This window comes from Mycotypha africana, assembly GCF_025528875.1.
Source record: "Mycotypha africana strain NRRL 2978 chromosome Unknown BDF20scaffold_6, whole genome shotgun sequence".
Lineage (NCBI taxonomy): Eukaryota > Fungi > Mucoromycota > Mucoromycetes > Mucorales > Mycotyphaceae > Mycotypha > Mycotypha africana.
The window spans coordinates 1,860,571-1,883,645 of NW_026515730.1; the positions used below are offsets into that span (position 1 = coordinate 1,860,571).

The following is a 23,075-nucleotide window of genomic DNA, read 5'->3' on the forward strand; positions in this document are numbered from 1 at the left end:
TTTGGGTACGGTACAGTACGATACGATACACTTTTTCGTTTTTTGGGTACGCTACGTACGGTACGGTACGTTTTTTCATTTTTTGGGTACGCTACGTACGGTACGGTACGTTTTTTCATTTTTTGGGTACGGTACGGTACGGTACGGTACGTTTTTTCATTTTTTGGGTACGGTACGTACGGTACGTATAGCGAATAAATAAAAGCTCATTGAACATTCAGAGTGCTCTGTTGAAAGCTGCACTCCTACTGACTATTTTAAAGATTCTTTCTCATTCAAACACTTTTGGAAAAATGACATTGAATGCTTATTCCATCCTTCACAATCTTTTTTTGTTACTTTACCAGCTGATTCACATATACGATCTGTGAAACGATCCTCTGCCGTCAAAATGGTGTTCTTCAAACACCAGCTTTTATTTTTGACCAAAATTCCTCGATTGGATTCAAGAAAGAAGAATATGGTGGCAAATGTATGCACTTATTTCCTCGTTCTTCGATTAATGCTTTGATTACTTTTGGCTTGTGAATAGGTGCATTATCCATAACAATATACTGCCCCTTTATATTATTTTTATCTAGTGTATCCATTACGTTGTTTAGATAGGCCATAAAGTGTTCAGATCTTGTCCCAACTTCGCCATTTATTTTTGCTTCCTTACCATCTGCCCTTCTTTTTTAGAAGAAGCTGATTCTGGTTCTTTAACTCAAATATTTATGATACCTGCTTGAGAAATTGCACCTAAAATTATAAATGGTTACACCTTTTCCAGTTGGTACAGTGCCATTTGCAGGTGTGCCTTTTAATGAACGGCCGTGGTTTCTTTGCGTATGCAAATTGAAACCTGCTTCATCGATAAAAACGCAATTCTTAGAAAAATCCATATCTGCATCACTCTTATATTGTTCAACAATCGCTTTTCGTAATGCTATTACTCTGTCTGAATTTCTTGCTGCTGGTATTTTTACAAGTTTCTTTAACGTAATGTTATGCTTATGTACTAAATGTTTGTGGCTGGCAGAAATAGAGATTTTCAAACCCTCAAATTTCTTACAAAGTTTTAACTTTAACTCAGTGGTATTCTTTTCGATATCAGTCAACTTATTACGAGGTCTTCCACGAGGTTTAGAATAAGATCCTGGGAGTCGTCTCTCAGGATCATTGTTATAAGTTTTAACGTAATTCTGGGCAGTGCGTACATTAACCCCAGTGGCTAAAGCTGCAATTTTTACTGCGAATCCTTCTTCGATTATTAAATCGAAGAGTTTCACAACTTGTTTAGGAGTATATTTTCTGTAAGAACCTCTTGTTTTAACATTTAAAGCCGTATGTCTTTTTCTCAATGACATTGACTCTGCGAAGAGAAAAGCATCTCCAAAAAAATCTTCATTCTCTTCCTCTATTAAATCTACTTCCATATATTCACGTACATATGATAGAGAATCATTCCCAATTCGTCTTATTTTCTCCATCCATTCTTCGCTCAAACTGAACTTCGCGATTTCCATTTCTTCCTGCTCGTCATCTTCCATATAATCGTCAGATGAAATGTCCATATCGTTATCTGAAATAATTTCACTATTAGTGATAAATTCACTAATGCTTTGCATGTTTGTTCTAATATTTAAACTAAAAGGAGTCGAAACCTTTACGATATTTTAGGTCATTTTACATTTTTTTTATTACTAAGCAACGTAAAACTATTTTTACCTTGACGTAGATATTCTTTTTATCTCAACGCAAACTCATATTCAAAAAACAGTATACTCACTCTACTATCTTTCTTTTAGAAGACGATGGGCCCCTGAGAAATTCAAGTTGCGTGATAGCAAAAAAGTTCCTCTGATGGTATTCGGTGACGGCATGTTCAACAAATCTTCCGTTCATTTGAAGGGCCTTAGAGCTGGTATCGTTGGTGTTCTTTGGCGTGTATTGAAGCGAAGAGTGTCTACCGGCGATCTACTAGTAATAACCATTGTTGAATATCTTACTCTCGAACATGCAACAATTGCCGCTCCAACACTGTTGAAGCATTGAAGACAGCTCCAGGCTAAAGTATCCTTGCCTACAAAGCCTGTTCGATTCTTTAAAACCGGGACGTGAACGCTGCTAAAAGCATGTGGGCAATTAGCGTGTCAATATGGAATTCACGGGAATACCTACTGAGTTTTGTAGAAAACCAAGGAAGTCACCCGCATCAACCGCTTAACAGCATCCTCCAATCGCCAGAACGAAACTGGCTCGATTTTTACAGGTAGACCCTATCCAGAAAATTGTAGTGGCGGCTCGTAAATTTGCTGCGGAATTCTAAACATCAATCTTACCTCGTCTGTCGTGATACAGTTTTTTAACTGCGGGTTTAGACGCAGCTTAAAAATAACTGGATGGAATGACCAAAATTTTGAGACGATTGAGTTAGAGTTTGAAGATCGAACTACACTAAAATGGAGACGTTTACCTGTAAATATCAAGCCAGTTTCGTTCTGGCGATAATAAAAATCAAAAGACTAAGAAGTTGTCTTCCGGCTGAACTCCGTAGGACGTTCCTTGTCTTTCCATACCGAAATGCTGATGGCCATCATGTTTTTTGCTGCATTGACATCGCGGTTCCATAGTATCTTACAGGTTTTGCAAACAAGGATACTACAGCCACGCACGGTGTCTAATGCTTTCAATGTGTCTGAGCGACAACAATTGCATATGCGTGATGTCAAGTATTCATCAATTGTCACGGCAAGGAGATCACCAGCAGCCTCTCTTCGCTTCAATGCACGCCACAAAACACCAACGACACCAGTTCTAAGGCCTTTTAGATGAGCGGCGGATTTATTGAACATGCCGTCACCAAATACAACCAGAGGAACTTTTTTGCGATCACTCAGCCTGAATTTCTCAGGGGCCCATCGTCTGTTGAAGGAAGTAGATTGAGTATACACAAATTCAGTGGACAGTTAATCGCTACAGACTTACCGAACGTGGTTATCGCTCTTTGTCTCTTCTTCTTCCCGGATCTCCTTCTCATTCTCTTCTTCCTGTTTTACTTTCACTTTCTGTTTCGTCTTCTTTCTTCTTTTTTTATGCTTAATTTTGCCCTTCTTCTTTGGCCATTTCATCTGTTCTTCCTTTCTTTTCTTCCGTAATTCTTTGTCGTATTTGATCCCTCCATCGACAAGCATGTTCACCATCATGTCTGCAGCACGCTGTCTGCCTTGATGCAGACGGAACCTTGTTTCACCCATACCTGGCCCATAGAATGAGAACAGGATCTCTAAATGTTGTAGTATGTAAATAATATATCTCTTATACTGTTCAGGCGAGCCTGTTTTACTACTTGGTATATTGCTTTCTATCGCTTTTATCATACAACCGGCCTTTTTCCTTTCTAATTCTGCATTGACACGAGTACTACCCGTCATGTGATAATATTCTTTTGTCGAGCAGCGCCGTATCTCATGTCTGTTTGTTTCTAACCCGATTGCTGCTGTAAATACGGTCTTTCGGCCAGGATCAACAAATGTGGGTCTGTAGTTTGTCGTGATTTCTTCATAGGAGAAGTCTTCCAACGTCAAGTCATGATGATCAATGATGGCGTCTTCTCTTGGTTTCTTCTTACGACTAAATAGGAAGTCTACAGTGAAGCCATCAGATCGAATGAGATTCCTGAAGAGCATACTTGTGTTTGTCTTTAACTCAGCAATACTATGATATAAGTGAAAGAATAATCTTGAGAACAGAGTCTTTTAGCAGAGTGCTATTTACTTTACCTTCTGAAGCCTAACTTTTTGAAGTTGAACACTTTACAAAATTGTTCAAGTTGATTCCAATAGCCCTTTACAAGTCTTCCAGGAAATAAAAAAGGAGTAAGGGCGTTTATGCTGATGGTAATGAAGCGCCATGATACTGAGGGTGTTGGAAAAGGGAAGAAGCGATGAGGTAATGGTAACCTACGAACATCGTAGGCAAAATGATTAGAATGCTCTTCTTCGTAGTAGTCCTGGATAAACCACAAGGGCTTGACAAATTTGACCGGATCGGCCGCCAATGATAAAAGCGTAACCTTTTCCTCCACAAGGTCTGCAAAGTTCTTGCACAAATTATCTATTCTTAATTTGTCATCACTGCTTAACTTGACTTTACCAGGCCATTTGGGTTCGCCTTTGCAAATCGCTTGATAGCAGTATTTTGTTGCGATTTCGTCAACATCGCGCTTTACCATGCTCTAAAGAGAAAAGAATATTGACTTTGCTGCTGTTTGGTTTAATGTAAAGTTAATCCTTACCGGGAACAAATTCTGCAAGGTATAGTATAGATATTTAAGCATTCGCTGCTCAAAAAGCTCAACAATGCTGTTTGTATATGTGGTACTGAACTCTTTACAAGCTTCTGTCAAGCATTGGCTATAGCCTTTGGTGAAGCTATAACTTACTTCGACAGCTGGATGCTTCTCTTTGAACTGCTTATAGAAGTTTTTCATGGAATCATTTATTGCTTTCTTGTTGGTTACTGTTTTACCTGTTACAAGTTGTCCAACCGAATACCAGAACTGTTGGGTGAAAATTTCTTTTGGTGTGTCTTTCTTATTATGGATGAGATAAGCGTTAACAAATAGTTGCGAACGAAACACAATAGCCCTAATGTCATTGCAGCACGAAATGACTCTTTCTCTGAATTTCTCGCGGAAGGTTGGTAACACCGCACTGTCGATGGGAAGCTTTCTTGTGAATACAGTAGCATCATCACCAAGAACAGATGAAATAAGTTCATCTTTCGAAGGCGTGTGTTTGAGGCATTGCGGCGAACGAGCAGTGGTATGGCCATCTTGTCCACAGCTGAGGCACTTTACAGCTTGTGCGGTGGTCTTTTTCCGTTTAACTGCTTTCTTCTTCTCTTTCACTTGGTCACTCTGTTTTCTCTTTTTGCCACTGCTACCAACTTTAAGGAGGTTACTCACAAGCAATTAAGTGCTGTGTGTAAGATAGATTTAGGTTTATTGCTTACCATCATCAGCATTTACGGCTTTGTAATACTTGCATTTGTAGTAACGCTTGTCAAAATGACCTGGTTCATAGCAGTCTCGACACTTGGTATGCTCTAAAAAATTACAACAAATATCAGAATCCTTATATCTTGATCTGACGGTTCTCCTACAATTATCAAGCATTTTACCAAATGGGTTCCTTTTAACCTGGTTCTTATGCTTTTCTTTAATAGATCTAATCTTCTGTATAATGAAACTTTTGTACATGAATAGAGCTGTAAGTTACAAAAAAAGCGAAATACGGAAAAGAAGGGATCTTATTCTCGTTTAAAAGAACCCCTTCATTATAATCTAACTTTGACAACAAAACGCGAGAAAAGAAAGACACGTCTTTATCATTGGGCAAAGTTCCGAAAAAGGCACTGACGAACATCTGGTTGGGTCTTATAACACATCGTCAAATGACGAAAAAGTTGTCAAGCTTTTTGTAGCTCGTCCTATTGCAAAGTCACGCCAATAAGAGTTTTCTTAGCGACCTCTTTACTATGAGCACTCATTTTTAGGACTAGCTTGTACGCCATCCTTAATGCTGCTTGGATGATACTGGATAATTGATTATCAGCGAAATCGTCCAAGAATAATATACCGCTTCATCGTAAAATAATTGAAAGTTGTCTAAATTAAGATTTAATAGTGTCCAATAAAATTTGTGAAAAGTCTGAAATAGTAGTTAAAACACTGTATTTTGGCTCGTCTCCGCCACGAGTAGGCTTTTTGAAATAAAAAAAGGCATAAAGCCAAGTTATAAATTTTTGTTTTCTTTCAGATCGGTCTATACCATTATGGTTCTCCACCACGATGAATTTTTGATCGTAAAGTAATTATAATGTCTTTGATTGTTTATTTCTTAGTTTTAGTTTTTCTAACCAGGTCTTTATATTACCTGATTATTTTTAATACCAATAGAACGAACACGATATACCATACGAAGAAGAGCTTTTACGTAACCCGTACTCTTTACGACCTTGGATTCAATACATTGAACATAAAAAGCTCGGCAATTTCAACGAACTTTGCTTTGTTTATGAGCGTGCTTTAAAGGAGCTTCCCGGCTCTTATAAATTATGGAAACAATACTTGGACATCAGACGCGAGAAACTTAAAGGACTCAACCCTGTCAGACACAAACAACAATACAACAATCTCATTGCACTTTATGAACATGCACTTATTCTACTGAATAAGGTATGCTCAAGTTTCTTTTCAGCTTAGACTGATCCATTGATTCAAATGTCTCTTTTGTAGATGCCTCGTATTTGGCTCGATTACCTTTCACTCCTAACAAAGACACCTTATATCACGAAGACTAGACATAGTTTCGATAACGCCTTGCGTGCCTTACCTGTAACTCAACACCAACGTATTTGGGAGGTTTACTTACAATTTGCAAAAGCAGCAGGTGGTGAAACAGCTATTCGTATATACCGTCGTTATCTGAAGGTATATCTTGGCTTTCTTATTTAATTTTCTGCTTAAAATTGAAGAGTTAATGTCAAGATTCTAATGAAACATTTATACTCTCTGTTTTCTTTGTGACCATAGTTCGAGCCTGGTTTTATTGAAAATTATATAGAAAGCCTTATTCATTTAGAGCACTACAACGAAGCAGCTGTGAAACTTGTATCTATTGTGAACGATACAACTTTCAAATCTCAACGCGGAAAATCACACTATCAATTATGGCAGCAATTATGTGAATTGGCAGTAGACCACTGTGATGACATTCATAGCATAAACGTAGAAGCAATTATCAGAAGTGGTATAAAGCGTTTCTCAGATCAAGTCGGTATTCTCTATTCACGTTTAGCAATGTATTGGATTAGGATGGGTCAATTGGAAAAGGTAATTTCCATAATTTACCGGCATTCATCATTAGATAGCTATTGATTCAAGCCATAAACAACTTTAACTTTGTAGGCCAGAGATGTATTTGAGGAAGGTATCACCACTGTGATGACAGTAAGGGATTTCACAGTTATATTCGATGCTTACGCTGAATTCGAAGAAGAGATGATTACCACTAAAATGGAAATGGCGAAAGAGAGAGAAGACCAAGGAGAAAAGGATGAAGAAGAAGATCTTGACCTTGATATGCGTCTCATGAGATTCGAACAATTGATGGATCGTAGACCATTTTTGGTAAACGATGTTTTGCTAAGGCAAAATCCCAATAATGTTATGGAATGGCAACAAAGAGTAACTTTATGGAGAGATAATAAAGAAAAGGTATGAGACACATCAATAGCTTCAAAATGAAAAAATCTGGCATTCGTTTAATAAAACTATGTGCCTTGGTTAGGTTGTCGAAACATATACACAAGCAGTACAGACCATTAATCCAAAAAAGGCACATGGTAAATTCCACGAATTATGGGCTAACTTTGCAAAATTCTATGAAGACGGTGGAGATCTGGAATCAGCACGTAAAATATTTGATAAAGCAGTTAAAGTCAACTACAAATCTGTCAATGACCTCGCGGAGGTGTGGTGTGAATATGCAGAAATGGAAACACGACATGATGATTTCGACAGGGCCCTAGAGATTATGGCAAGAGCAACAGAGATACCAAAGACACTCGATGTCAACCCCAAGCAAGTGAATTTCCATGATGAATCTATTCCAGTGCAATTACGATTATTCAAAAGCCTGCGATTATGGAGCTTTTATATTGATTTGGAAGAGAGTGTAGGCACAGTTGAAAGTACGAAGGCAGTATATGACAAAGTCATGGATCTTCGCATAGTGAATCCTCAAACGATTGTCAACTATGCCACATTTTTGGAAGAGAATCAATATTTTGAAGAGTCATTCAAGGTTTACGAGCGTGGTATTGAATTGTTTGGATGGCCCATCGCATTTGAAATATGGAATATTTACCTTGACAAATTCTTGAAACGCTATGTATGTTTTTTTTCCCACATTCGAAGATGTCTACAAACAAATTGTTGACCTCTAACTAACATAAATCTACAACTTTGGTACATATCTAGGGAGGTACAAAATTAGAACGCGCCAGAGATCTATTTGAACAAGCATTAGATGGTTGTCCACCGAAGTATGCCAAACCCATCTATCTCATGTATGGTAAACTCGAAGAAGAACACGGTTTGGCGAGACACGCTATGCGTATCTACGATAGAGCAACGAGAGCTGTAGCAGACGAAGATCGTATGACAATGTTTGAGTATTACATTGCCAAGGCGACAGAGTCATTTGGCATAATGGCAGCAAGGGAAATATATGAAAGGGCTATTGAGGCTCTTCCAGATAAGCATGTGCGAATTATGGCACTGCGTTATGCAGAACTGGAAAGAAAGTTGGGCGAAATTGACCGTGCACGAGCTATTTACGGGTTTGCCTCACAATTATTCAATCCTAGGGTAAGTTTACAGAAATTAGACATTCTAACTTTATTGGAGCATGCTTTAACGTTTTCCTCAACCTTGAATAGACGGAAGCTGGATTTTGGAAAACTTGGCATGATTTCGAAGTACAGCACGGTAATGAGGATACATTCAAAGAAATGCTACGTATTAAACGGAGTGTTCAAGCAGCATTTCCCAGCGTTTAATATCACTGTAATAAAAAAAAAAACCCACTATGAATGCGTTCCTATTTCAAGGTTTTTTTTTTGTTTATTTTTATTCTTTTAAAAGTACAAGGATTTGCTCATTTTGGAGTCCTAATTGTGCGAGTATTTGTTAGCTTAGCAAGTAGGAAAGTGTAAATTTTTCTGTGTTCAGCTTCTTTTTTGAGAGGGTGTTGTCATTTACAATGGATGGATTACGTTGTTCTGGAGATAATAAAGACATGTTAATAGTCATTATTGAATTGTCTGATTTTGGAGCCATCGCGTGAATTATTATAAAGCGTTTACCATTGGGAAAAGTAACAGAATCTTCCTTAGAACTAATGCTCTCAGTAGTTGGCAGTGGCGGAGCAGTAGTAAACAGAGGAGAAACTTTTTCATCATCTTTTTTAGAAAGCTTTATCCAAACTAGGTAGTTTCAAAGAACAATGAAAAGTGTTAGTATCACATTTATAATAGCTTTCTTTTCTCCTGGCTGCAATTTTTCTCCTTTTGCATTGGATTATCTGTCACTTACTCAAACCACATGCATTACACAAAGTTCTGGGTCCTAGTGTAAATGAAATCAAACAGTAAAAGTAATGAGAATAAGCCAAGATGACAACTGAAGATGGAAAAGTCCTAAGGAGCTCAATTTTTGGGAAAAAAAAGTATACCTAGGGGTCCTCTACGCCACTCTGGTGTCTCGGTGCTATAATAGAACAAGAATTGTTGCATTAATGCACAATGCAAAAGGTAAGGGATAAAAGTGATCTTTTTGTGTATTTGCTTAATGTATTGTATGTATTACCTGTTACAAGAATGACAGCGATTTCTAGGTTTCGCTGCTCTTTTCTTTTTGTTATTTTCATTGTTCTAATCAACCAATGAAAACGATATGTGTTACGACAAATTCTTTTGCCTAGGTGACTCTTCTTTGACGAATAGCGTGCACTTGCTTTACCTGGTTTTTTGGTTCTTCTCGGAGGAACTGCTTTACATTCTTTTTAGGGGTTCGTTGTTCGGTTATGTCTGTTGGCAATGGATACGGTTTGTATAGGATGCCAGTTCTGTGTCGATACTGCTGCTGAGGGGATTCAGTATGTGCTTCCCTAAGCTGTGCCTGACATGTCAGAGGTGTATTTTGAAAGTTATTGTAATCCAGTTCTTTGATAGTTGGTAAACGTATATCATGACACTATTTGAATGGTTTTCAGTAAATGATCAACTGAGATCCACTGAGCATTTCCAAGCTTACTGTTATATTTGTGTTCTTTTCACAAGCAGCGGTTATTGGAGACAGCGTATCGGAATAACTATATGAATGTTTCTATATATCAGTTTACAAGTTCATGTATAAATTAACATTGTTGTCCTTACTGGATTGTTTCTGGCGATGGTAATGTTAGAGGAGGTAATATAGGTTGTTTTGCTTTCAGAAACGGACTGAAGGTTTGCTCCTTATAAGTGTATGTTGGTGAGTAGTTACTGGTAGAGTGACATGGAGTCATATTCGTTGTTGAGCGTATTTTCGGCATCTGGAGGCAATAGAATGAAGGATGAATAAAAGAGGAAATATGAGAGAAGCTCGACTTTAATTGTTAGAGAAATTATTTAGAGAGACAAGAAAGGGGTTAACCAAAAATCCATTTTCTGTTTCCGGCGAGCGGACCGTTTCAGCAGACTTTGTTTGTAACATGTCTTCCATAAGCAGAAGACGAATAGTATATATCTTTTATACATTATGAACCATATTGAACCATTTTCGTACTTATCTGTACTTCGTCGTGGAAAAAGCAACACGGTGCCTGAAATGTCCAAAATCGGAAATTGCCCGGTTTCAATCAGAACAAGGCTCTAAGCAAACAGACACATCATTTCACACTGGGCACTCGCAAACACGAGCCTGACAGGTATCATGACGATTTTAGGTTGTCTTTTTGTCAATTTTTTTTTCTTCTCTCTTTTTCTGCCATAAATCACATGTGCGCGTATGTTTATCATGAAGCAATTTTAAATTTTGTGAATTCTACCTTTATGGTTTATTACTTCTTTTCGCTATTGCTTCAAATTCTCTATAATTTGTTGAAGAATAACTCATAAAGTTTGGCTTCCATGGTGACTTGGTTCTTTGAAAATAATCATTTTACAAATGCATGGATACCTTTTGATAGAAAAAATCAAAAGAAACTGGAATACGTCTATCGGCATCATGAGGAATTTATAAAACACATGAAAGACAAAGAAACAGAGGTATCTGAGTCTCTACAACAACAAGATACTACTATTGCAAGTTGCAACGCAACGGCCACATCTCCAACAACAGTTACTAGTAGTACTAACGCACAGACAGGCACTGCCATCACCAATATACCAACAACTGAAATAAACTTTGTTAATAACCACAGAAAAGCACCAACCATGCCTACCATTCCAAAGCCAGTTACAATAAAGGATATTGACTCGGACGAAGAAGACAGCTCTGTACATTCCTCAATCCAGTATGGTCATAACTGCTTATACATCAAACTCATTGATTCTCATTTTGAACAGCCAATTACATTATACCCAGCGTTGCTCTTGGGTTCTCTCCCTGAGAGAGATTTTTTAATCATCAGAGCAGAAATGACAGATCATAAACAAAGTCAAAATGAACACTTTTTTTTCTTAGATGATGTCTAAATTTTACAACCTATCTTTCATTCTTCTTAAGATACATTCATACATTGATCATAACATATTCAACATAAACAAATATATACATTGTATACATAGCAATAAATGACCGATAGCATATAGCATATTCCATATATCTTTTGATTTCCGAGATCTCCTCCACATCCTTTGGCCACATACATATGGTTCTAAATGACATGCATGATACTATTTTCATCATATTATTCATAGAGACTGAGTTTCATAAAAAAAATCCGCATGCCTTTCTAAGTAGAAGGTGTGTGGCTGTAAATTTAGACATAGCAATCATCCCCCATATGCCTCTCTATTGGATTAGAGGTCATTTATTTGTATTGTAAAAAGCACTGCAAATAAGCGTCATTTTTCCCATTTCAAAGATCATTTCGCTTAAGTCGAACGGCGTATACTATTATTAAATTTGGCCCATCCTTCTTGTAGACAAGCTTATTCATATTAGAGTCAGTTGACTTTTATAGTTGTCGATATATGACTGTAATGATATCAGTGACTAAATTACCATGACATGCAAAGAAGAGTATGGTATTTCTTTTCCATCTTTTCTAAGAAAATACAAAGAGCATTTTTTGTAATCCAACCATATCTTGTCTCATAATTGTGCTTCTCTGTTGCTGAGTGACTGAACAGCAACATAATGCGCTGACAAATTTCTTGTATTCCATGCTGGAACAGAATGCCAGCAATAATCAGAAACACTGTTCGTCGATGCCGTGACAACCTTGCTCGAGCTTTTACTAATACATTCATAATGTGGGTACTATATTTGCGCAAGAAGGTCAAGAACCAAGATATAACTGCGTTCTTTTTGTTTGACGAAAAAACCGGCGGTGTGGAAGACTTGGGCGGGATACGTGAGCTGCCTGCAGGCAAAAGCCCGTTCAGTTTGTTGGTATATTCTCGGAGTATAAGTTTGACTGACGACGATGGTGAAAGGCCAGTTTCATTAGGTTCCTTTACTTCTGTCATAGCGGATGAGATAGCTATCAGTTTGAATAAACGTTTAATGACGGTTCGTAGTATGGTTGACTTGTTAATAACTGTTGGTACAGAGAAGTAAAAAGTGGCTAACGTTGCGAGGTCAGTGTGACTTGAAACAGGGCTTAAGGAAGATACGGGTGTAGCATAGAGAGAAACGGATGAAGTTGATCTTGACAATTGGTATTGCATGGTATTATTGACGTTTGGGGTTTGAAGTATTTGGAGAGTATCATAATAAATAGTAGACGTAGAATTTCTTCTGCTTAATATCGGTGAAGAATCTACATTGAAAAGCGGTGCACGGTATTTGGTGTAATACTTATCCACATGTAGGTTCCATTGAAAGTCATCCTTTCCACCCAGTTCTAGTATTCAATATAATAGTACGTATGAGATGCATACTATTACAATAAACCATAATATACTTGACATTCTGGTCTGCAGTACCCTTGATTATATTATCTTTATCAATAAAATTCTGTAGGTCGCTCAATTTGGGAAAATGAATTTTTGATTTGGCTTCCTCAGATAACAATGGTTTGAAGATTTGCCACATCCCTTGATACACCCACCTGAAGTTCACAAAATAAATCCTGTCAATCAAATCAGGAAACCTTTTCAAAGCGGCGATGAGTGTTTTTATCAAGCTACCATTCTATACACGATTATATAAAAGGTGATGAGTACATGCCAATGTTTTATATTGTTTGTAAAACCTATTGATCTCTCAACATGCAAAACTGGCCTTTACTTACAGTTACAGGTACTGAGGATGCATTCTTGAAATCAACTAGCACGACCATGTCTAGTATTACAGGATTTGCTATCATTTGAACAGATTCGTTAAGCCTTGACTTTGTGAGATCCCATATTAACAAACGGGCCGTCTCCAGAACAAATATAGCAATTGTTTCTAACGATTTAATGGAAATGTCATTCTTTTCCAAACCTTCTATAGGAGGTAAATGCTCCAGATGTATAAGCAGTATAGGCCGATTAAGTTTATCAAATTTGTGAAAGTAGACGAACGGTGAGTTTAGAAGATCGGCTATTGAAGGTAATGTTATCGCATCAACATGTTGACAAAGTCTCCAACGTATAGTGTCTAGCAACAATGATAGAGTTGTGGGCAATGAAAAGCTGTTTCTTCTCAAAGATCGAAAGAGTGTGCCTATTGACAAGATAAGCCAAACCGTTAACAATAGGCGTTGGAATAACAGCATACGTATGCAAAAAACTGCACTATTTACACTTATCTTCTACAAACTCGTTCAATGCAGTTTGCTCCTGCTTGTTTAACTGAAATTCTCGAATTAAACTTGGTACTTCTCTGTAAAGAGCATTGCGAAGATTTTCGATTATATATTTGTTTGCTTTAAATGATTCGTTGCTTATTGAGAGTTGCTTGACCTGTGCTTGCATAGAGACGAGTATTGATTTATTTTTATTTTTTCGATAAAGGGAAGGGAGGAGGAGAAATAAGAGAGCAGACTATTGCACTTTTACTTTTCACGTGCATTTTTAAGCTACAAATAAGCAAACTTTTTCAAAGGAGGCCTTGTTGAGAAAAACTGTCTTTCTTCGTTGGTGTGCCAAAATAGCAAAAGCGGAATTCAACATCTAGTTGAGAGGTTAGCAACCTCTCGTGAGTTGCATGTTTAGCTAACTCACATGGATAGCTTACTACAGTATTTTCGGTTTTAATTTAGACCTTCTTGTATACAAAATTGGATATTTTGATTGACTAATTTCAGAAAATTTAAGGCATTATTTTCGGACTAGTTACTTTTTACATTTGGACACTTGTAGTAAACATCTGAGGCCCGCCTCTTTTTGCACGCATTTGTTGCAGTAAGTTTCGTTGTTTGATCGGCCCAGAAGAATTACCTACTTAGCTGCCATTTGAACTGGTTGTCCAGATGTATTCTATGTAAATGACTCACAATCCTGTATTTTCATTGACTGCTCAGCATCTCTCTTGATCTAAAATCGTGTCACTTTAGTGTCATTTTTCCCTTAAAGAAAGCAATAACAATAGGTGATTGTATAAATTAAGTTAAGCGCCTGTTTCTTGTCAGTAACTGATGAAGTGATAAATAAACGTGTCTTGATTAATAAACGTGTCTCGATTTGGTGTCAAAATTTAGCGCGTCTAAAGAAATCTGTCTAGATTGTTTTCGTTGTCAAAACTTTCTTTGTTGTCCAAATATAACATTCTAACAAAAAGTTTCAGTTTATAAAAAGATAAAAAGTTGGTACCTTTTCCCTTTTTTTATCAGAGTCTAGTTGGATATTTTTTAAAAAATTATCAAAGAAGTGTTAACAGTGGATCATCAGGTAGATTAAAATAAGATCTCATCACGACTTACTCACAACGACTGCACTGTACATATTTTGTTTGTAACTGAGTATTTGTATCTTTTGAGTAGCTTTATTATCATGCCGTCAAGAGAAGCAAAAGTTTACCTTGAAGCAAAGTTGAAGAAAAAGCAGCAAGAAAATAAAGAAAGTCAGTTCATTATTGCTGTATTCTGTTTACTATTCGTTTATGTACTCTAACAGAATCGTTGAACCACCAATTTTTTAGAAACATGTTTCGATTGCGGACAGGAAGGACATGCCTATAAGGGCTCATACTTGTGTCCAGAATATAATGGTAACAGATGGCTGAAGAGGTAGTATTTCCTGTTCATTTTCACTGATATTCTATTCATACGCTTTTCTAGCCAAGAAACGAAAGTCCGGAAAGGACGACTACGAAACAAAGCAAGCTAAAGATAAAGGCAAAAAGAGAAGGCTAGAAGCAAAAAAAGCATCGCCATCGAATACTGTCATATGCAAGCACTGTGGTCTAAGTGGTCACTCAACTAAAGCTTCCTTTGCTTGCCAACAACATATTACTACTAAAGCGGAGCTCCTTCGAACAAACTATTCAGATAAGTATAAGCTTTACGCTCGGAAACTGCCCCTTGTAACCTACGTGGACGGTGTTTTTGATGCTGAGCGCAGTATCTTACGGAAAGAGCATGAAGGATTCCAGCAAAAAGTGATTGAGCTGTGCAGATTTATACGGGACGTCACAACCAGAGCGCAGCTTTTCATGAATTACTACATTATTAAGAACAGTAATTTAACTGTTCAGGAATACATTTATGAACCAAACTTTTGGTACTGCATCTGTAAGCTAGTCTTGGGCCAAAAAATTACCAACAAAGCCTACATTAACCACACTGTGGCTCTGACGTTCGATGACGTTGCTACTGACGATCCATCCATTATATCCCCCTTCAAGGATCAAAAAATCAAAGGTTATAGTGATGCTATGGCGGCTGCATGCGAGAGTATAGCAACCACTTACATGAACCACATGGTGGAAAACTTCACTAAACGTATCAGATATTACTTGTATTGGGCATTGAAGCCTACTTTCCAGGTAAAATGCTTGACTTATATCTTCATAGAGAAGATTTTAATTGCCCAATTCATTGTCAAATAATAGGAAACAAAGAACAATGTGATTTACGGACTCATTGACTCATATTGCCTTGCTAAAATTTTGAATGATATGGATACCTGTAAATGGTTGGAGGATGTTGATATAACAAAACAACCCGAAGTCGATGCAACATGCCAATCATTGATGAAAAAGATGCCATCAACTCCAACAATCGAAAATATCACAGCAGCACCATCAACTTTTCTACCACCTTTGGCGTTCATGCTGCAGTTGATCGAAACGAAAGCCCTTACCGCTGGTCCGAATGACAAAAAACCCAAATTATTCTCATTAACTCCCGTTGTGTCATTCAAATGGAAGCATGTCAGCATCAATGAAAAGGCCCTATGCTGTTTGTCCAGACAGTCCATTGGCAACGGATCCTATGCTAATAATCTCGAGATCTTCTTTAATGTTTTTAATTTTGCAAAATTCGGATATGAAACGTAAGGAAAAAACTATACTTTGCTTTTAGAACCTAATAACATTAACAAGCATCTGTTGCTCGAATAGCCTACAAGACCTTGTCAGAGCTCCAGCCAACTCTAAGGACATGTTCAATTGTGTAATACACACAGATGGCTTTGCTGTAACCTTTTTGTTTGTCCGTTCCCGTCAAGAAAAAAGTGCAACAGCTACACTCACTCTTGAGGATTTTACTCCTGCTGAAATCAACAAGTATTTCATGCCGATAGTTGTAGATCCAGGGCGTAATGAGATATTCACAGCTGTAGTTGGTTACAACACAGATATGCATCAAATTCACGCATGTAGCAAAGAGGAGCGCGCTCAAATTGCTGGATATAACAGACGTGCAAGGGTCGTAGATGAAAAGAAGGTTGCAACTGGTATTAAAAAAATTGAGACCAATCTACCGACGTGCAAGACTGTTCACTCCGAAATACAATATAAGCTGTACCTTTCTTATGTATTGAGACATATCCAAAGCTTACATGAATTTTATGGTTTCAACTCTGCCAAATTCATATTTAACGACTATCAAGGCCGTCAAAGAGCTGACGAAGAGCTCGCTAACATGCTTCTGGATGGAGGCAAAAAGTACAACCCCAGAAAAAGAAAAAAAAAACCAACAAGAATAAACGGCGTAAAAGAAAATTGCCGAGAGGAAGCAAGACAACGAAGAGTAAGGTACATGCAAGAAAAGCACAGAGGGCTGCAGAAAGGAAAGAAGGACAAGAGAAGAAGTTAACGATTAATGTAGAAGCATCTGCGCAAAAAAGGTACGCATTCATTACTACTGATTCAACAGAAACTGGTAACTATATAAATACATTAACCTGTCCTTTGCAGATACAAAGCAAAGACTGTTAAGAAATGGACCGCTGCTCCCTTCTTTGAAGACCGCAAGAAAATCCCATTAGTCATTTTTGGTGACGGGATGAATAACAAGGATTGTGTTTCATTTAAAGGCCACCCAGCAGGTGTGACAGGAAAGTTGTATCGTACTCTCCTGAAAAGACAGCGCTGCTTTCTTGCTGCGGTGGTGGACATCAACGAGTTTAAAACCTCAAAGGTGGGTCCCAAATTGCCAAATCAAGTGCCCTTCTCTAGAAGTAATGTCATTTTCGTAGGTTTGTAACAATTGTAATGGTGTCGAAATGAAATAAGTACGAATTTCGGACGGCTCCAGCGTTTATGGTACCAATGCCTGCAAAACCTGTGGTATAATATGGCAAAGAGACGTCAATGCGGCCAAAAATATGCTTACTATTGCAAATTCCGTATGGGAACACAATGGCCGCCCCGACATTTTCTATCGCCATCGCCATAACGAAAATGGTGCTGCAGGTTCTATACCGACGGCTTAAAGATTTTTACGCGTTTAGGTGAGTTCATCTTGTGAAATTTGTCACTGTACATTTCTGGGGTTTTATTAACTGCTGCTTGACGTTACTACATACTCAAACAGGGTAGGTATTCTGTGCTTTGGCACAGTATATTTACCTTGTTTGAGTAATAGTAGTTCGCACATTTGGCATTGAGCATTTTGACAGAAAAGGTATGACCCCAAAAACTATACTTTTCATCCAAAATAATTTTTAAATTAGTCTAAATTTTAATTGTAAAATAGTCTCAATTTAAAAGCCATTTCGTGCGAAAGTCAAGCGGAAAAACAGTAATAGAAACTTACTAGGACAGCTACTCTTGGATTGGATGTATGCGCCCCCGATAATTATATCTTGATCGCTCCGTTATTCCTAGTCTGCCTCTGATCACCTTCCCTTTTTCCTTTGTCCCGTTAAAGGTTTTTTAATTCCCTTACACTTTCCTTGAACCTCCCCGGGCAATTTTGATAAGTATTTATCTGTGTGCTCATTGGGTAAAATTTAATTGTAATAAAATATCTCTTTAAACGTAATAGAAACTTATTATTCTAGATATGGAGAAAATTCATGCTTCGATTAAATAGCAGCTCTGGCATGAAAAGTTCATGTTTCACCTTTAAAAGCTGAGCATAAACCACATGCTTAGATGAATAGCACATCATTTAAGATAAACCGAGAATTTTTATTGCAAATAGATAATTGTTCGTTTAGAGCATATTGGTATGAGAAAGTAAAAAGTAAGTTACAATACAATAAATGAATGAGTCTGTTTATTTAATGGACGGGTAAACCGGCTTCGGTAGGGGCGGGAGCAGAGCTTGTTGTGGTGGCTTCGGGATTTGTTACTTGAATAGAAGTGGGTGGTTTTGCACTTACTACATGGCTTGGGGTGGGTGCATCTGTGAACAAATGTATCGTTTGCTGTGCGTAAGATGCAGAAGGCTTAAACCATTCCGTTTCCAACTCATCGACGATATCACCTAAACTTGTCCCATTGGCGACAATCACTCTATTTAGAGAAGGAATTACACTATCCTTTGAATCAATGCGAGGCCTAATTTCGACCTTTACTCTTTCCACGTCATGAATATCGACAAAGAACGACTTGAAATAATCTGTGTAGCTTTGCTCTTGATCATACACATGTTGTAGGTCAATTATCAGTTCTGTATGAAGGTAGGATTGTGTTTCGCTGTTGATGTTCTTATGATCGCCAGTAAACAATACATTTTCCAGTATAATATTTGCATGGTCTTTGATCCAATCCAATATCTGTCTGCGAGTACCATAGAAGATCCAACGATTGGTATTACCAGTACTTGACAGTGTGATTTTTTTGGACAGAAGCGGTGGACAAATAACGTGACCAATATGCCCAGCTGCTGCATCTGATAATACAACAAAAAAAATGGACTCATTAGCGAAGGCTCATATTCGTAACTGGATTACCCATCAAGAGATTTACCCATTTCATAACCAAAAATAAGCTTCATTGTCGCTATTAGTATTACGAGAAAAAAAAAATAGAGAAGTAAAGTAAAAAGCAGAAAAGGGAAATCGAACGAAATTGATTTTCTTTTTTATTCAATGCTGGGATTCAATTATTTTCTTTTTTGGAGAATTTCTTTGATTTTCTCCACATTCTGCATTTTAACAACGACGGTAAAAAATACCAAATTGTTCCATCCATCTTGCCGCTGAAGCAAACACACCAACAATCTCGTAACCTTCCGGTGGTTCAACATGACTGATCCCACCACCTTTTCCACCAAACCACGGGCTAACTCTACCACTACTCAATTTGAATTGTATACCATCAATCCATGCGCCATTACTGACATAGAAACCTTGAATCTGTTCGCCCGGACTGATATCAAATTCGCTGCATCCTCCATCTGTCTTACCCACTTGGCTTTGGCTGCCATCTTTGTATATAAGAGTGAAACCATCCAAGAATGCACCATGATTGACTTTTATTCGTCTCAATTGCTTGCGTTGTTGATTATTGTCAAAGAAGATAGCGAATGATTTATCTTTACCTTCCTCACTGGAAGCTCCATAAATGTCACTCTTCAGAATAATTCCGTTCAGTCCTTGTAGGTTAGTGACCCGATGTGAGCTTAAAAAGTTTGAAAGATGGTCAAGCTGTTTGTGTTCCTGATTGGCACAGACAGCAGCAAGTGACACTTGTTCTCTATTAAGGTCACAACTGCATTTTTGGCATATATCACTCAAACTCAACGTGATTGATTTAGGTTGCTCTTGTACAAATTCGTAATGAGTGCGGTATCTTCCGTTGACCAATATCTCAATGAGGGTAAGACCGGCAGGAGACGAAATCTGTAAGTGGTTGTTTTCCAATGCAGTGAAACTTGGCTTTGAGAGATCTTTTACGCCAATGGGACCATCTTCTGGAATTCTAAAAGCAGGATGGAATCTAAGTCTCAGGATATCAACTCTATGCCTATTTTGCAATATTGATAAAAATAGCTATGACCATTAACCAATGTGTGACGCTAAACATATTTAAAAAGACATTTACCATTGAGAACCCTCTTCCTCTTGTGGCGTTATAGGACCACGTCCTGGTTCTTTGGCTAAAAATGTACGATTCCAGTTATTGTATCCACGGCTCATAATTCCTGAATATGCATTTATCAATTCCCTGTTTGCAAATACTCGCTAGAATAACGATCCATATATCTTACCGCTTGGAGAATGGTTCAGAGTGAAAGCGTGACCGACCTCGTGCAACTGTTGAAATTGTAGGTACGGTAAGAACACCCATTCTATCTTGGTGCATCATTGAAAATTATGTTTAAATCATACCATAGCTCCCATACCAATATTTGCTGCCTTCCACCAGGTACCACTTTCGTTAGCATCATTAGCAACATAGCGCGTGTCTGTCTTTGTATTATCTAACAGACTAGGAACAATGTCTTCTATGGAAGATGGCCATGCATGCAATAAATGCGAACCAAATATTCCTAACGCTGTATGCCCACTTGCACCACCTAATGCTGCATGTCCTAGTGTTACTTCTGACTTGCAATCCCAATGCGCATCCAAAATAAGACCGGCCACTATACTTGGCTTATTAAAAGGTGGATGATTGCGTAGATCATCGAGAAAAAGCCCAAATAAGCTTTGCACACTGGCATCGTGATCCTTACTCTGTTGAGCTCGACGCTTATCACGTATTTCGGCCATTGAATATTGTGAGCGAATAATATGTACTTTAGCTGTATTTCTCATAGTACCCTTATCTTTACAAGAAATAGTATCCGGTAGCCAGGCTTCATCTAATCGGAAAGTGCGTCTACCCATACCGTTACGGTGCATTTGTTCGGCACAAAAGGCTTGCCACATATATCCTGCAACACGAAGTTTCTCAACAGCCACTGACAAATTATTTTGTCCCTTCTTTTCAGGTGGCACGTCAAATTTGGCTGGTGAGTCTGAAGCAAGAAAAATGACAAGCGATAAAGGCGGATTTTGCAGTAAGGGTAAATAGTTGACATGGAAATGTAAAGTTTGATTTTCAGCTGGCAGGGCAAAAGTAATGGTGTTCGGTCCAGGAACAAGATGAACTAATGCCTTGAAATGGGAATTGACACAGGGCCATTCAGTTTGAGGAAAGTCATTGCATACAACGTATAGTGGTTGATCAAATATGCCGTTGCGAAAACCAGCACGGCCATAAACTAAAAGAAAACGCTATTACAACAAATTAGCAGTTAAAACTAACAATGTGTATACACCAAAAATGGTGTGACTATAAAATAGCAGTCTGCTTTAAGTGTTGTACCTGATAAACAACTTCACCCTCTTTAATGTTACAGATTTCAATACCCCTGGGCTCTGTTGGCCTTTGAGGAATAGGTGGTGCGTTAGGCGATTGATAATTCATTTGGTGAGAATATGATCAAGAGAATAAGTCATTGACATGAATTTCATGCATATACGCATTTCTGAGTTTCATAACGAACTGCTCACGAAAATTGATCCAATAATTTATAGCGAGGATACGGAACACCGTCCTTTGTGCAGATTTGTGGACGACAAAAAGATAGTTACACTCCATATACTTTAAGGTAAAGTTGAAAGAAATACGTAAATATAGATAATAGTCAAAATCCTAAAGCATACAAGGCTGTTTTGTTTCAATTCGATTGCTAGTGTGCCGTTGACAAAGATCTGGCGAATTAGCTACCTCGGACGATCCGGGTCCAAGAACCAAAATGCGGTAAATGCAAGGCTACAACGCATTTTCATTTTATATTACGCAAAAATTGTTGATGGAAGTGCATGCTTTCGAATAAGTTGAAGAACTTGAGCGATATATACTGTAGTAATATCGAAAATATTGTCTCCACTTTTTTTTGATATTGATAATGTACCAAAGAGGACAATAAAAAATAGTGCTTTATGATTCCTTCTCTTAGCTCAAAAACCACCGCGTGCTGCTGCTAATAAAGTTATCTACATCGACTGGAGAGTTTTATATCAGTCGAATGGTGAGAATAAACCAGTTTGTATAAGGATGAATAATGTTCAACGACTGTGTTTCCCTGCCAGATGTGAGTAGTAACTAATCAAACATTTCATCGATGTTGTTCGACAATATTTTGATAAAAGTAATTAGTGCTTGCAACAAATAGAAAAGAGAAAAGGAACTCACAATCTGTTTTTAAACAGCAGTGCTCTTTTTAATAGTTTCCACTATTACAGCTTCCGTCACAAATTTGAAAACATTTGGAGTTTTTAGAAGATAGGCTAATGAGAACGTTAATTCCACTGCTAATAACCATTCAGCCTCATCTTATTAGGTCATCCAGATCCGTTACCTTATCATCTGTTGACGGAAACGTGATCTAGGGCGTTTACCCGGTATGACCATTTATCAGAGCAGCCAACAATAGAGTGGTAGTCATCTTCGACGGGTGCTGGACACAGCTTACATGCTGACGAAGGCCATCGTCGTGGTGTTATACGATGCGATGAAGCCTGGATACTTGAAAGAGTGGCGAAGCAAACGCCACCAACAGGTGATAACTTTATGTGGTAACCTCAAAGACCAAAACACCATCCAAATCCGAGGATGGCAAAAGTCCGGTGGACATATACAGGGAATTTGTGAGATGCCTAGCAATGATAATGTACCTAGTAACTTCTCCTGAAGATAGCGCTGCGACCAGAACTGCCTCACTATACCAGCAGATAATTTATCCAAGGAAACGGTCTGGTTGTCACCGAGTTTAATAGTCTAATGAGTACGTGGGGGAATCCAAACAGATGTAACAATGGTAACTATTTGTTGCGAACGCTGATTAACATTTAAAATAAAAGAAAAAATGACAGCCGCAGGCTGAATCGCCGTTTGGACAATCGAGTGGATACGTTGTGAACTGAGGTATTGGGCCACTTCA

At 38.0% G+C, this 23,075-nt stretch overlaps 14 protein-coding genes across 14 annotated transcripts; 5 read left to right on the forward strand and 9 right to left on the reverse strand.

Moving 5' to 3' along the window:
* Positions 1–299: 299 nt before the first annotated feature.
* BDF20DRAFT_942795 (uncharacterized protein) lies at positions 300–1,340 on the reverse strand (the record flags this gene model as incomplete). The annotated part of the gene is made up of 1 exon (XM_053084812.1): positions 300–1,340. A coding segment is annotated over one exon (639 nt), but the record flags the coding sequence as incomplete, so codon positions are not given.
* A 409-nt stretch (positions 1,341–1,749) lies between these two features.
* On the forward strand, positions 1,750–2,229 carry BDF20DRAFT_876216 (uncharacterized protein). Its single transcript, XM_053081354.1, has one exon. The coding sequence runs from the start codon at positions 1,846–1,848 to the stop codon at positions 2,035–2,037; it is 192 nt and encodes a 63-aa protein (XP_052935952.1). The 5' UTR covers positions 1,750–1,845; the 3' UTR covers positions 2,038–2,229.
* An 863-nt stretch (positions 2,230–3,092) lies between these two features.
* Positions 3,093–3,680, reverse strand: BDF20DRAFT_798204 (uncharacterized protein; the record flags this gene model as incomplete). Its single annotated transcript, XM_053076312.1, has 1 exon — positions 3,093–3,680. A coding segment is annotated over one exon (588 nt), but the record flags the coding sequence as incomplete, so codon positions are not given.
* Positions 3,681–3,760: 80 nt separating this feature from the next.
* Positions 3,761–4,717, reverse strand: BDF20DRAFT_821737 (uncharacterized protein; the record flags this gene model as incomplete). The annotated part of the gene is made up of 2 exons (XM_053077631.1): positions 3,761–4,219; positions 4,280–4,717. Coding segments are annotated over 2 exons (897 nt in total), but the record flags the coding sequence as incomplete, so codon positions are not given.
* A 210-nt stretch (positions 4,718–4,927) lies between these two features.
* Positions 4,928–5,311, reverse strand: BDF20DRAFT_876225 (uncharacterized protein). The gene is made up of 3 exons (XM_053081355.1): positions 5,167–5,311; positions 5,139–5,140; positions 4,928–5,089 (listed from the first exon to the last, which is right to left on the reverse strand). Exons 1-3 carry the CDS (start codon positions 5,243–5,245, stop codon positions 4,988–4,990), a joined length of 183 nt encoding a protein of 60 aa, XP_052935955.1. The 5' UTR covers positions 5,246–5,311; the 3' UTR covers positions 4,928–4,987.
* A 437-nt stretch (positions 5,312–5,748) lies between these two features.
* BDF20DRAFT_876235 (pre-mRNA splicing factor syf-1) lies at positions 5,749–8,662 on the forward strand. The gene is made up of 8 exons (XM_053081356.1): positions 5,749–5,850; positions 5,945–6,223; positions 6,284–6,478; positions 6,581–6,880; positions 6,956–7,264; positions 7,338–7,940; positions 8,030–8,419; positions 8,491–8,662. The coding sequence occupies exons 1-8, from the start codon at positions 5,821–5,823 to the stop codon at positions 8,608–8,610; spliced, it is 2,226 nt and encodes a 741-aa protein (XP_052935956.1). The 5' UTR covers positions 5,749–5,820; the 3' UTR covers positions 8,611–8,662.
* Positions 8,663–8,671: 9 nt separating this feature from the next.
* On the reverse strand, positions 8,672–10,367 carry BDF20DRAFT_988578 (uncharacterized protein). The gene is made up of 8 exons (XM_053085278.1): positions 9,988–10,367; positions 9,866–9,923; positions 9,572–9,805; positions 9,419–9,483; positions 9,285–9,319; positions 9,146–9,178; positions 8,917–9,036; positions 8,672–8,832 (listed from the first exon to the last, which is right to left on the reverse strand). The coding sequence occupies exons 1-8, from the start codon at positions 10,143–10,145 to the stop codon at positions 8,741–8,743; spliced, it is 795 nt and encodes a 264-aa protein (XP_052935957.1). The 5' UTR covers positions 10,146–10,367; the 3' UTR covers positions 8,672–8,740.
* A 287-nt stretch (positions 10,368–10,654) lies between these two features.
* Positions 10,655–11,752, forward strand: BDF20DRAFT_876239 (uncharacterized protein). Its single transcript, XM_053081357.1, has one exon. The coding sequence runs from the start codon at positions 10,723–10,725 to the stop codon at positions 11,287–11,289; it is 567 nt and encodes a 188-aa protein (XP_052935958.1). The 5' UTR covers positions 10,655–10,722; the 3' UTR covers positions 11,290–11,752.
* A 30-nt stretch (positions 11,753–11,782) lies between these two features.
* On the reverse strand, positions 11,783–13,722 carry BDF20DRAFT_942828 (uncharacterized protein; the record flags this gene model as incomplete). The annotated part of the gene is made up of 4 exons (XM_053084813.1): positions 11,783–12,665; positions 12,703–12,955; positions 13,056–13,471; positions 13,551–13,722. 4 exons carry the CDS (start codon positions 13,720–13,722, stop codon positions 11,818–11,820), a joined length of 1,689 nt encoding a protein of 562 aa, XP_052935959.1. The 3' UTR covers positions 11,783–11,817.
* Positions 13,723–15,026: 1,304 nt separating this feature from the next.
* BDF20DRAFT_876243 (uncharacterized protein) lies at positions 15,027–17,265 on the forward strand. Its single transcript, XM_053081358.1, has 4 exons — positions 15,027–15,733; positions 15,800–16,242; positions 16,310–16,855; positions 16,909–17,265. The coding sequence occupies exons 1-4, from the start codon at positions 15,401–15,403 to the stop codon at positions 17,126–17,128; spliced, it is 1,542 nt and encodes a 513-aa protein (XP_052935960.1). The 5' UTR covers positions 15,027–15,400; the 3' UTR covers positions 17,129–17,265.
* BDF20DRAFT_876248 (uncharacterized protein) lies at positions 17,196–17,643 on the forward strand (the record flags this gene model as incomplete). Its single annotated transcript, XM_053081359.1, has 2 exons — positions 17,196–17,388; positions 17,426–17,643. 2 exons carry the CDS (start codon positions 17,196–17,198, stop codon positions 17,623–17,625), a joined length of 393 nt encoding a protein of 130 aa, XP_052935961.1. The 3' UTR covers positions 17,626–17,643.
* A 411-nt stretch (positions 17,644–18,054) lies between these two features.
* BDF20DRAFT_876251 (uncharacterized protein) lies at positions 18,055–19,176 on the reverse strand. Its single transcript, XM_053081360.1, has 3 exons — positions 19,110–19,176; positions 18,196–19,032; positions 18,055–18,114 (listed from the first exon to the last, which is right to left on the reverse strand). Exons 1-2 carry the CDS (start codon positions 19,134–19,136, stop codon positions 18,418–18,420), a joined length of 642 nt encoding a protein of 213 aa, XP_052935962.1. The 5' UTR covers positions 19,137–19,176; the 3' UTR covers positions 18,055–18,114; positions 18,196–18,417.
* A 4-nt stretch (positions 19,177–19,180) lies between these two features.
* On the reverse strand, positions 19,181–20,647 carry BDF20DRAFT_580861 (Jacalin-like lectin domain-containing protein). The gene is made up of 3 exons (XM_053075799.1): positions 20,352–20,647; positions 20,186–20,285; positions 19,181–20,107 (listed from the first exon to the last, which is right to left on the reverse strand). Exons 2-3 carry the CDS (start codon positions 20,278–20,280, stop codon positions 19,294–19,296), a joined length of 909 nt encoding a protein of 302 aa, XP_052935963.1. The 5' UTR covers positions 20,281–20,285; positions 20,352–20,647; the 3' UTR covers positions 19,181–19,293.
* BDF20DRAFT_581265 (uncharacterized protein) lies at positions 20,307–21,182 on the reverse strand. Its single transcript, XM_053075800.1, has one exon. It carries the CDS (start codon positions 21,013–21,015, stop codon positions 20,467–20,469), a length of 549 nt encoding a protein of 182 aa, XP_052935964.1. The 5' UTR covers positions 21,016–21,182; the 3' UTR covers positions 20,307–20,466.
* Between the last annotated feature and the right edge of the window lie 1,893 nt (positions 21,183–23,075).